General features: G+C 37.3%; 1 protein-coding gene across 5 annotated transcripts in view; it reads left to right on the top strand.

Moving 5' to 3' along the window:
• The window catches only part of CADM1 (cell adhesion molecule 1), a 222,268-nt gene that overhangs the window by 168,157 nt on the left and 40,895 nt on the right, over nucleotides 1-13,216 (top strand). For all 5 annotated transcript variants that reach the window (XM_072426808.1, XM_072426806.1, XM_072426805.1 and 2 more), the window contains one exon: nucleotides 6,677-6,849. In XM_072426808.1, coding sequence (XP_072282909.1) covers nucleotides 6,677-6,849 — 173 coding nt within the window. The remainder of the gene's footprint in view (nucleotides 1-6,676; nucleotides 6,850-13,216) is intronic.

The raw sequence follows: 13,216 nt of genomic DNA, 5'->3' as shown, positions 1-13,216 counted from the left end.
GATTTTAGGTCTGCTTTGACTTGTACTGTAATACACCTAATATACAATAACTGACCAAAGAAAAGTCACACACTTAAATATGTTGTTAGACCACCTTCAGCGTTGAATATGACACACATTCGCTGTTGTATATTTTCACAACATTCATACTATCCAGAATTCCATTAACTTTTCACTCAGATCTTTTATTAATGATGGGAGAGTTGGACCAATGTGTAAAGTTTTTTTCCAGCACATCCCAAAGATTCTTATTGGGGTTAAGATCTGGACTCCGTGTTGGCCAATCCATGAAAATGTTGTCCCAGCATTTTTCAGCATATTCAAGTAATACTATACAAGTTTATCCAAGGCTTACCTACTTTTTGGGCACACAAAAACCTAGAACTGATATACTGGAAAAAAAAAAAAAAACTCCCAAAGCCTGTGGGGTTGCTTTTGTTGGTCAGGCGGTGTTTTTTGATAAACATGATTCAGAAAAAGAGTACACAAAGCTTTGTCAGAAAATAAAAACCTTTTATTGTTCATGCATTTTCTGATCAATCATAAAAGCACTTACACAAACATCCAAGTGTTCTGTGTGGCATATTGCTGACCTAATGAAAGAATCCTTAACATTGGCTACTTCAGCAATTCTTTCTTCAGATTTAAAGTATTTGTTCCTTACATTAGTGAAAAAAAAAAACATTTTATACTCAATAGTCTAGATTTGTAGTACAGTATACAGTAAGGGGTGAATATTTGGAGGTATGGTTTTTATTGTTATATATATATATATATATACACTGTACAAACCATTGTCTAGAAACCCCATACTGTGATACAGGTTGTTAAAATAAATTCTATGACATCCCTGTTCTGATTTTGAAAATCCATATATCACACCAAAATACTAACCATTTATACTGTGACTGCAAGAATTAGCATCTGAGAGCTTTCTGCATATGGTACTACTTAGCTGTTCAGAGGTAGGCCTCGGGAGGCTTTAGAAAGCCTGTATTTCTTGTTTCCATGCCTGCTCTGTTTTTGCATACATAACATTTCCCGAAAGATGGAAAGATCAGTAAGCATTTCAGATTTGTAAATTTGACACTGCTGTTGTGTGAGTGACATTGACTTAGGTGTGACATTGATAGTGACAATGATGCTGATGGGACACTGACGGATGCATTGGTTGTGTTTTTTCCTTATTTTTTTCGCTCACATTCTTGTGTTTTTTGAAAATTAATATAGATTGCTTACAGTCCTCAATTCTGTTGTTTCTTGATCTGAAGTGTGAATGTATAAAGATGCTATGACTGCTGTAGCTATGAAGTACAGATACCTTTCACATCATTCTCCCCAATCATTATGGGTTTTTCTGATCACTTCAAGAAATATTGGCCCATTGTGTTAGTGAGCAGGATGGTTCCCCAAGGACCTAGTAAAGGCAAGTTAAGGGCCATAGTTTGGGGACCGTATCTTTGGAAAATAGTGTTATCAGCAAGTTCTCTCTAACACTCACCAGTGTATAAAATACCTCTAGGTATAGCCTTCCTCTTCCTTTTAAAGCCGCAATAAATCTAAGACGTGGTTGCAAAAAAACTTTCAATATGGCATTGCTAAAGTATATAACCTGAGACCAAAACAATCAGTATAGCAATAAACTTATATGCATTGTGCTTCTGGGGTTCTTAATCTTTTTGTCAGTCATGGAAGCTAACACCATATTGTTTTTTTATTTCCTGCTGATTTCCTCCTATACTCCATCTCTCCGTCTTCCAAGCTGGGGTTACATCGTTGTGCATTCCTAAGCAAACCTATTCAAAACCAGTTTTGGATTCTTCATTGTCATGTGGCTTCAAGAATGAGAATTATGGTTGATGATAATTATCTCCTATCAGTTACATTGTTCCCAACCCTCTGCACTAAACTTTTTTCCATGCTATGGAGAAGAGAAGTGTTCTGTAGTCTTGCGCTTGTGTCCCAATACTTCTCCATAAATTTAGTACAATGAGTGAGTGTTTCCATCCTGGGACAGAAGGTGTGTTACTGGCATGATCTGTTTAAAATGAAGGAAGAAATAACCCTAGACATTAGATAACTAATTCAGCCACTTCATAAGAAAACTGTCAGATTGCAATGTCTATTGTTTTTAGGTTTAAATATAACACCAACACCTACACTTCGCATACATACATGTATGTTTGAGCTTACATCCTTTCCCAACATTGATGCAATGTATCCTCTCTGTGTAGTAGTGTCGTGTATGGTTCGTTTTTTTCTGTTTTCTCTGTCTTTTTGCAAGTCCATCAGTCTAATGATAATAATTAAAAAAAAAAAAAAAAGCCTTCAGGTGTCACTGGCGTTATTTCAACAGCGGTGATGATTGTCCCTGTCTGACATACACGTAACAAAAAAGAGAAAATCTGCTAATGTGTACAATAAATACAATAAGAAAAAATATGGTTCAGCCAGCACGTAAAATGTAAAGGCCAGATCAGAAATAGCCATAAGGTAAGCTATTCAGCAATGGTATAAAATGTGTACTTACAGATAGTATAAATTAGTTTTCTTGTAACACTGATAGAAAACATGTCAAAGTAATCAGTAGATTTACACAGATAAAACTAATGAAGTGCAATTCCCCCCTTTTTTGGAAGAGTTTAATTGGGCATCCCCTTCTACCTCTTGAGCTTTGATTGGTTCTCTATTATGGGTGGTTTCATTGATAATAGGGAGGTTCAAAGTGTATAGTATAAAAACCCACGAAAGAAAATGTAACATATTGCATAATTTAGTCTTTAAAGTTGAAGTTGAATCTACTTATAGTTTGCATTCTCTCGTTCTTCTTTTTCTCCGTCATCACAATGCAAATTACATTATTGAATAAACATTTTTGTGTTCAGGACATACCTTAATTGAGACTCAGATACATTAACACTTGGTCTTTGCAATACAGACAGATCAAGGCTGGTGGCAAGTGCTGGAAGGGAGATGTACATTGCTTCCCAAAAGCAGGAAGTTGTAAAAACACCTACATATAATGCTGAGCTCCTGTGATTGAAAGAACTAAAATAAATGTATGAAAGGGGCCAAACATTGACAGTAAGACTGGGGAGGAAAAGGATGACTGATGCTGTATATCTTCCAGGAAATGAGGTTGGCATTTTTCTGACATGCTGCAGATTCTAATGCACCGTATGCAGTGGAATCAGTGTTGGAGAGAACTTTTTCTTGCTGAGTTTACAACTTCCTTCTTTTCTGACAATATATGAGAACACTCACTCTCTGCACTGTAACTATCAGGTTGCAGCAGCATGGCAACCCTAGAATAGAACAATATAGCACTGTTTTTTTTCTTCTGGAAAACATAGGGGAATAGCTTGCTGTGTATCTGAATGGAGCATTCTGACATGTTGTGGAAATGAAAGTAACCTTTTAACACGCTCATGCATTTTTTTCATGATATCCCATTTTAATAGCACAGAATTGCATCAGATTTGCTTTAAATAACAAAAAATAGAGCCAGATAGAATTCATCACATTCTTTTCCTTTTAGTTGGGAGATATGGTGGAAATGGAGGCTTTTCCAGGTTATATAGAATTAAAAAGTACTCCTCATGTAACTACAAATAAAAGCTCCTAGAAGATCCTGATTATCCCATCCACCCATGTACGCATCAATGCCTACATAAATCGTCTGGTTCAGGGATGGTTATTACAGCTAATCACATTTTCTGCTTTGTGAGAATGGCTGAATAGCTGCACTTGAAATCCCTGCAGGACACATTGGAGATGGGATTGGGCCAGAAATCAGAGGGATATAGCTGCTTGAAAAAAAGATGAGGGAAACTGTGGTGGTGAGATATGGATATCTTATATCAGCCACATCTAGGGATCTTCTCCTTAATCCCTTTAAATCAATATCTCAAGGACGTTGATATACTTCCTGTAGGTAGCCATTACCATACCTATTATACCAACTGCATGCCATTTAGGTGCCTGAACTTTTAGTAAAAGTAAAGTTTATAAAAAAAAAAAAAATTCAGAAAAACCTAGTTTTCAATCCCAAACTTAAAACAAACATACCAGGATAAGCTGTCAGTTTATCCTAAATTGAAACCAAACTTGCTTTAAGGCTACGTACACAGGTAAGATGATTCCCGTCCGATAACTGCCTCAAGGCTGATATCGGCCGAGTATCGTGAAAGATCCTTTCCAACGACTGTTATTAAATGTTCGTACGCAGCCTAAAAATCATGACAAAGCAGGTCCTTATTTGCAGAAGGGCCAGGCAATGTTCCTTATGTAGTAAAATAACCTTATGTGCCTGATTTCAATTTCTTAAATACAGTCATCTGTCCCAGATCAGTCCCAGACCCTGCCATCTTTTTCTGTTCCTCTTCCAGGTTCCCGATCTTCAGCCCTTCTAATTGACTAGGCGGGATGTCTCGGCTCCTGCTTATAGGCATAGGTGTTTATCCAGTCCCAGCAACCCTGAGGGATGCCGGGTATTGCCTACCTCTCCTTTCTGTAATAAAAATCCTACCTAATGGTAAATTTTCATTGTGGAATAGTAGTTCCACTTTAAGCCTTGGCCCTTAAAGGGTAAAAATATGTTCCTATAACAGTATCCCAACTGACACCCCTCTTCTTGCGAATTATACCCATGTGTACTTACCATAGTTCAGTAAATGACCTGGTCCAGAAAATTTTGAAGACCCTTTTCTTCTCTGAAGCCCTTTTGTACATTGTGCATCTACTTCTCCATTAGCAATTTATGCCTTTTGTTTTATCCCCAATAATAAAAGGTCTGTCTGTAAATTAGTTTAGTTTTAGAATGGCCCTTGTCTTCTTGGAGATCAAAGAAGTAATGCTTGCTGGCTTTTGGGTTCATGCAAATCTCAACTGGCAAGTCTTGAAAAAACTTAGGATATGGGGGCTGTAGGGGTCAAAGGAGCTTGCTGCTGTCATAGTCAGGAATTGATTTCTCTTAAAAGTGTATCTAAAGCCAGCGGTATTATCGAGATTCAGCCATACAACTGTAAGTGAAAAAGGTCTGGCTTTAGATGGCCATTAAATCTAAAGCTTACTTCTATGACTATGTGGTTAGGATGAGGAGTTGTCACTTCCATGTCATTACAAGGAGAAGCTAAAGTACTCTAAATGTTCTGCTTCTGATAATCTTTCTTTTTTAATCTTTGCGTTTGTAAACAGCCCGGTTCTTTGGATTCAGTACAAACACAGATAGCTCTGCATCAAAGAGCACATAAAGTATCAAACTTCTTTGCAATATACAGGTTATTCTGTATACACATGTAGACATGTACACATCTCAGAGTAACAGAGTAAAAGATAAAAAATACCATTATTAACTATATTAACATTGATAATGTGTTCCCTAAGCCAGCCTTTCTTGCTCTAACTTTTAATATGGGGCAAATGTTATGTCTTTAGGGAACTCCTGCTATAATTACTATATCCACAGTTCACAGTACATTAGCATGGTGGTCAATGGAAAGGATGCTTCTCACATTGCAGGCCGGTGAAAGAATATCAGCCTTGTAAATAGACAAAAAGATCATCAGTGTCAATCAAACTGACCTGGGAAGTGCAAACTGCCCATTGTCCAGGGACCTCCTAGCAACCTCTGTGGGACCCCTGGTTGGAAAACACTGCCCTAAGCCATTCAAAAAGCCAGCCAAGATTGATGGTATTTATTTGTCAGATATCCTTATCTTAAAAAAAACAATCTAAAAAATTATTCCAAATCATCATAGAAGTTATCACAATTATATTCCATACAACATACATCTTGAATTCCAGAACACCAAAACTCCTGCCATTGACATGTAGATGTATCCCACCTTCTCTGATTCTGCAGTCATATTACTTATGCTGCTTTTATATTCAAAGATTCTCACACTTTTCATCGAGTGCCACTAACAGTTTGGTTTCGAGGCTTTCTGTGTAGTGTGTTAATTGGTAGCATTTCAAAAGAAGCACAATAATTATTTCACCCTTTGTGACTAGACCTCCGGAACTTGTACTGATAGTAGCACTGCAGGGCAAAAGTGAGAACAAGGGGCACAGAGCATGGTACTAAAGTAGTTTAACTTGATGTCTCTGTTCAAAAAATTAGTCAAGCCTATAATCATAGTATATGTAGTATTTTCATCACCATTCATATTTTTATTTATATGTACAGCGAGGGTAAAAATGTGTGTGTATATTTACATGTAAACACACAAAAATGGAGATGGATGTGTATATTTTTAAATTGATAATATATTACTGAAAATTATTTGCCTTACACGTCACTATGAATCTGCCCTTGTTTTAAGCTGCATACACATGTGCAAATATAGTCTTTGGAAAGGATCTTTCACGATCCTTTCCAACGACTAAGCACTGCACGATGCATGAACAAGTGCTGTACATACAGCATTGTTCTGCTCTATGGAGGGAGGAGGGGGAGAACGAGGGAACGATACCCTGCCCTTGCATTAGGATCGTTCGTCGTCCATCGTCCGTGGATCCGCCAAGATGGTCGTTCAGGCGATGGATGACAGGCGCTGTACACACACCAGATTCTCGTCTAGATATTGGACCTGAGCTGGTTATCAGGCGAGAACCAATGGACCGTGAGTACGTAGCTTTACAGAAGTGTCCTCAAATCTTTGTTTTGTACTTGCAGGCCTGAAAAGGTTTTTTGGCAGCGTGTAGATGATGATCTTCCAGACGACGTCATCATTGACGAAGGCAAACTTTACATCAGCAGTCTAAACAAAACAGATAATGGCACATACCGTTGTGAGGCATCAAATATTGTCGGCAGCTCATCAGCTGAATATACACTTTTTGTGTACGGTAAGTGTTGTGGACTTGTTACATGTTAGAAACTTTTCTTTTGCTCTCGTGAATTTATGAATCCACTAATTACAGTACACCTGTCAGTAAGATAACTGAACAACGTGCAGGCACCTAGCACTTCCTATACATACTAGATGTCCTTTTGAGAGCTCCAAGAGCACTAAATCCTGAGATATTTCAATAAAGAAATACTGTCACTTCTGGTATTGTAGATTGTTGGCTCACTGCCCCTCTTGCCATTCATATAACTAGTAAAACTGCCAATGATAGTGATGTCCCAATAGAACATTGCAGAAAGGGGCAAGCCAACTCCAAACACTGCTAGGAACTATCTAATTGGTAGTTAATACCAGCTCCACAGGTCACTTGAGGAAGACATCTTAAAGTATGTGCAAGGAATGTTTAGTGCCAGCATATTGCACCAATAAAGAGTGATGCTTCCAGACAGGTTTATCACGGTTATTTGTAGATTAGTTATTAGTTTTATAAAAAATAAAAAAAAACATGGATGGGTACATTTTTTTGCCTCCCTTTTACTACCATTTGGTGCTAAAATGCACCAAATTTTAACTATCACTCTCAGATTTCATATTATACTAATACTGTAAAAATGAGTGCTGATTGGTTTCTATGGGTTCCGGCACTTTTTACATTTCTATCACACCTTGTTCTGTATTACTTTGGTATTCTGTTTATAAGTTTAATACATCTTCTGTTCCTCAGGCTGGAACCACATTAACTGTCTTTTGCTAATTATTAGACTAAACGGGGCAAGTCATTCTTCATACAATAGAATTAGGCATTTACTCTCATTTTCTCCGATCTCGGTATTAAAGCGTAGCTAACCACGGCCGCAGTCTTTGCCTGGCAACTGGGTTTTAGATATTGCTAATGCCCTTTCACTCTGTAATTTGCTCAGCATCCGGCTGGTCTGAAGAGAAGGGGTGCAATTTTATCCGTTCATTTACTGTGAATATAAACGTTTTTTTTAACTACATTTCCTTAGCTCTGCACAAACGTATAATAAGTTTTCCCCAAAAATCATAAAAGGTCCATTTTATTCCTTTTTCAGTTTTGTTATGTGGGTACGCTGTCATTCTTACCACATTAGCGAATGTAATTACTGCGAGGTAAACAGGATCATCATAGACTTATTGATTTACTTTTTATATATGTGGGCTTTTTTTTAAATCTATTTAAATGCCTAATACTCTCCCTGCACATGTGCAATACGTTTTACATTTTAGTGGAAACTCTTTGCTAAAAGTCCCCTTATCCTTTAAAAGAAATGTTTTGCTAAAGAAATACAGGAGCAACCTTTTCTGATCTGCTTCTGAAAATACAAATTTTGTCAAACCGATCCTCTGCTTTAAACCTTTTTTTTTTAGTTACTGACCAGGAGCAAATGTGCAGATTTAAAATTCTGACTTACAGTTCTAAACCTTTCCAGGCTTGGCTTGGGAATAGGCAATAGCAGCCCTCAATTTTTTTTTGGACCATTTCATACCAATGTTCAGCATTATGCCACAATCAAGGTGTGTTGCATTAAGGCAGAAGGAATTGACTGACACTCTGGCCTGACCCTTTTTACCTGATAGATTGTGCATTGAGATGCTTTCCAGAATAAATTGTCTGCATGCTGTGGTAAACCTACGTCACAATGCAAACGAGTAAAAAAGGCCTGAAAAAAGAAATAGCAGATTTATTTATTTTTTAACATTTCACTTAGATAAGGCCAATATATATTCATTTTACCTGGTCAAAAAAAGTCCCCAACCCCGTAGGGCAGTGGTTATCTGTGGGCTTGTGCCCAAAAAATAAAGTCATCTGACTACCTGAATATAATCAATGACTAGGTTTTTCTATGAATAGATTTTTTTCTTCCCCCATGGCATGGGCAAATTCCAAGGTGATAATGCTAGGATCCATCAGGCTGAAATGCAAAAGGGTGGTTCAGGGAGTGACATAATTTTTACACATGGATTGACCACCACAGGGTCCAGACCTTAACCCCAATGAGAATCTTTGGGATGTCCTTAGGACTTGACATAGAGGCCCGACTCTCCCATGACCAATGCGAGATCTTGATGAGAAATAACTTTTTACAATGCGTCTACTTAATAAAACCATGGCAATGTCATTGTGTAATCAAAGCTAAAGGTGGTCCACCAAAATATTAAAGTGTGTTTTTTTTTTTTTCACCCGATAGTTTAGTATTATTTAAAAAGACTTTATTCATGAGTACCAGACATTTTCCAGCACAGTGAAAGACCATTTAAATCTATTTTGTAGCTATAGGAAGGAATGAAGATGATTTAGTTTGTTAAATTAAATTGTTAGTACAGCAGTAGCCTGACCGCCATTATTGGACATGACAGGTAATTTGTTAGTAATAATTTTCCCTTAGGTTTGTATACATTTATGTATCAATCCCTTGCATGAATATAGGTATATCTTTTTTTCACGCACAGTTCATAGCAAGACTCGGTGCCACATTAAGCTGTCACTTTGTCTTCTATTTGTCTTTGTCATCTTGACAGTGACACCATTCTGCAGCCATATTCCCCGAGCACTCATAAAAGTGCTGTCTGTAATTAAGGGTTTGATGTATTAATTACAGACAGGCCGGCTCTGGGAGAGATAAAGAGACTTCCAGATGTGCCTCTGATTGGAGGCTGACATCCTGCTAACTCCCCATATCACACGCAGAGTGCCACGCTGCACTCCCTACTCACCCTACCATCTTCACAAGTTCAAAGCAAGATTACTTCTCTGCATCCCTTTCATCAGGACCTGGGGAGCCATGATTCATTAACAGGTGGCAGCAGGAACATGAAAGTGCTCCCCAATTTAACACCTTATTGTTTTTTTATCGCTTTGTAAAATGTCGAGAGAATGGCCGGATTATTCAGAACATGGTCGTGTCTAGTGCAGACATCAGAGAAAATGCTACAGTCCTTTTGAGGGGCCTGAATGAAATATAAGCTCTCAATAGCGGTAATGCTAGCAGATGAAGGAGAGAAACTCATTATTTAGAAGCAAAAGATGTTTGTATTATTTTTGCCATTTCTGTAATTGGCTAATCTGTTAACACTGTGATAAAAGGACATAGGTTTCTTGTTGTAGCTATAGAAACGTCACACATCACTTACAAACACTGGGCTTCCTTTATTAACGTCTTATACAGCCAGTCATCTGTTTTCACTAAAATATGAGAGATTAGAGAAAAGGAGGGAGAAAATGTGTTTGTATACTGGACAGTGTGGGAGCAGTTCTATTGTACACACACAATTCTGGAGGAATCACCATGCTGCACACTGATTACTGGGGACATTATCCTGCTGTGCACTAATTCCTAGGAGAATTATCTTGCTGCACACTTGTTACTGGGGATACAATCCGGCTGCACACTTGTTACTGGGGATACAATCCTGCTGCACACTAATTACTGGGGATACTATCCTGCTGCACACTACTTACTGGGGATACAATCTGGCTGCACACTAATTACTGGGGATACAATCCGGCTGCACACTAATTACTGGGGGCTGCACACTAATTACTGGGGATACAATCGGGCTGCACACTAATTACGGGGATACTATCCTGCTTTGCATTAATTTCTTGGGGAGTTATCTTGCTGCACACTTATTATTGATATTATTGATTGAAAATAGCATAGTGTATGCCTAAGCATTCTTAAATATAGCTCTATTCTGGCTGGTCTCAAGTGCCCAAGAATAACCTACCCAGTGGATTCAGAGAAAGCCAATGATAACCATTAAAGTTTGATTGTCCACTAAACACTGGTCAATAATTAAATTGCTAGTAAGGTTACACAAAGGCATTCTAGCTGCATGTATGTTAGATTAAAAGGGCTGCTTCATTCTAGACAAAATGATATGTTGGAGACGACAGGCTCCTTTCAGTCAAGGACCGGTGTACATTTATGTACATTCCAAACAAATTCCCTTTGATTCTGCAGCAGCCTATGCCAAGGCTATATAATGATTCATACTTTTTAGAGCTGCTGTTCCTTGACATTGACTTCAATAGGGATCCAATCTTTGTCTAGACCTAGATAAGAGAACAGATGAGACGCTTCACCTGCTGTGGGCTACGTCATCAATTTAATGTATTTGGTTATGGGAGAGGAGGGTGTGAATTGTTGGAAGGGCAGGAAGAGAATGGGGCAGATGAGAAAATCCTAATATGTATTCTGTTATTTGCCTAAGGGTATTTAACCCAACAAGTTAAAAATTTAGTTAACTGTTACATTTTTATCTTTTTTAACTACGTTCTTGACTTCTGGTCTTTTGGGTGACATTCTTAGTGTAGATTGTTCGAGATTTTTAAGCAGCGATTGATTCTGTGGACTACTTGAAATATAATTCAGTTACTCATTTATTCTCTTTGAAGCAGAAATTCTAGCAGTGCTCAGGACATCTATGCAGCTTTATATTTCCTTTTAAATCTCTCAGCTGTGAAAAGTGAATCAGAATGCTCCCAACATCAAAATCGTACTGCAAAAACCAAGATATATCTCTGCACTCAGTTGACCTTTGTGCCCCATGATACATTAAAGCAAAGTGTTCCATGGTGACACATAAAGAGCCCGCACATATAAAATCTGAAGGAAAAAAGGAATGTCAGAATTACTTGAAGTAATCAAACAGATATCAGCTGTTGTTTTTTAGTACACTGTAGATAATAAATGCCAGTTTCTGATTGTTCTAGCCAAACTATCCAGATTTCTCTGCTCCATTTTTCATACTTATGAAGCACTTATTCTAGGTACACTGCGGTGTATTTGTAGTGAATACACATTTGAGTTATTACAGCACTTAAAACTATCACAACCATTTGATATTAAAAGAAGTTTCACGTTTTTAAGATTGGATTTTATATTAAACATAACGTGACCTCCCATTAGACGTGACACTGCATGCCATGGAATAAGGTCAGCATCCCTGAAGGTCTTCCCAGTTAGCTATTTATTTTACACAATGCAAAAGATCAAATTCATTCTCTTGCAAGAAACATAGGCTGCATCTATGGATTCCCCATACATGTGTGTGCAATTTACATTTACTGATGTATTAAATCAATAAAAGTTTAAAAAATTCCATTTCACCCATTGACCCACACTAACATCTATGTGCTGCAGTAGCGTCTGCAAACTGATTTTTTTTTTTCCCTTAATGAAATCTTCAGCTTGTATGTGATCACTATGTCATAGCTGAGTGTGCCTCATTATACCAACATACTTGCCAATTAACACAGTCTATAATTTAAATTTTTCTTTTTGCTAATACTATCATCAAGAACATATTATAAAAAAAAGTATAATTCAGTGCTAACTTTGCCAAATCAATGGAGTGATTTCATTTTAAAAATAACACAATTAAAACTTTGTTAAAATGTAAAAATGCTAGCGTAAGACAATTATAAACGAAAAAACATTACAAAATAAATCAATTCACTGAAAAAGACATTATATTTTGCTAGGGTAAAAATAAAGCCAAGGGCGCTTCCAAAATAAATTTGTGCATACAAAATTATATAACCGCTTGAAGAAAAAGTTAAATCCAAAAGCAAAGCTTGATATTATATTAGAACAAAGAGCTTTTGAATTAACTAATTACTAAAATTAAGTCATACAGTGAAAAAGCAGCTTAGGTGGTGTCCAGAATCTGACACTTTAAAAAATGTTTGTGTCTAGGCCAGTCAATTACAACAGCCTGGCTTAAATATTACAATCAGAAATGTATATGGTTCCTATTGCATCATGGGATAATACTTTTTATGTCAATGTCGAGCTATGACAGAACTGTACATGTCTGCATATGTACATACCAGAAAGCCTCCCAGACAGTCAACTCAGTAAATTCAGGGAATATTGATGTAAACTAATCAGGCTTGCCATATGAATTGAGGAGAAAAAGACGTTTCCTGAAAAGGTTGTGCAGCACTCCTGGACTGGTCAAAAGGAACCAAGAACATATGCCAGGGGAAGGATCACTGTACGAAAATACTAATATTCTTAATATTTTTTTTTTTAATGTTGTGCAGCAGGTTCTTTCTCTCTGTCTCTTCCTGAGTTCAGAGATGAAGTCTGCTTTATAGATAAGCTTAGCAAGTGATAGTCAAGTGAGCTGCGGTCTACACTTATTTACAACCCTGAACGTAACTAATTAGAAGTCAGCCAGCCGGTGTGTTTCTGGAGTATTGTACTTCCTTCATCAGGGATGGAAATATTTGTATGTAAATAGTAAGTGCCAGAATAGTGGCAGATATTATATTAGCAAAGAGGCAAAAAATTATTAGGATGTCCTCTCTATCTACCAAATTACCTTTTTGTACA

This window comes from Pyxicephalus adspersus, chromosome 11 (genome assembly GCF_032062135.1).
Source record: "Pyxicephalus adspersus chromosome 11, UCB_Pads_2.0, whole genome shotgun sequence".
Lineage (NCBI taxonomy): Eukaryota > Metazoa > Chordata > Amphibia > Anura > Pyxicephalidae > Pyxicephalus > Pyxicephalus adspersus.
Note: the sequence above shows the minus strand (reverse complement) of the source record. Positions and strands in the feature narration are given on the sequence as shown.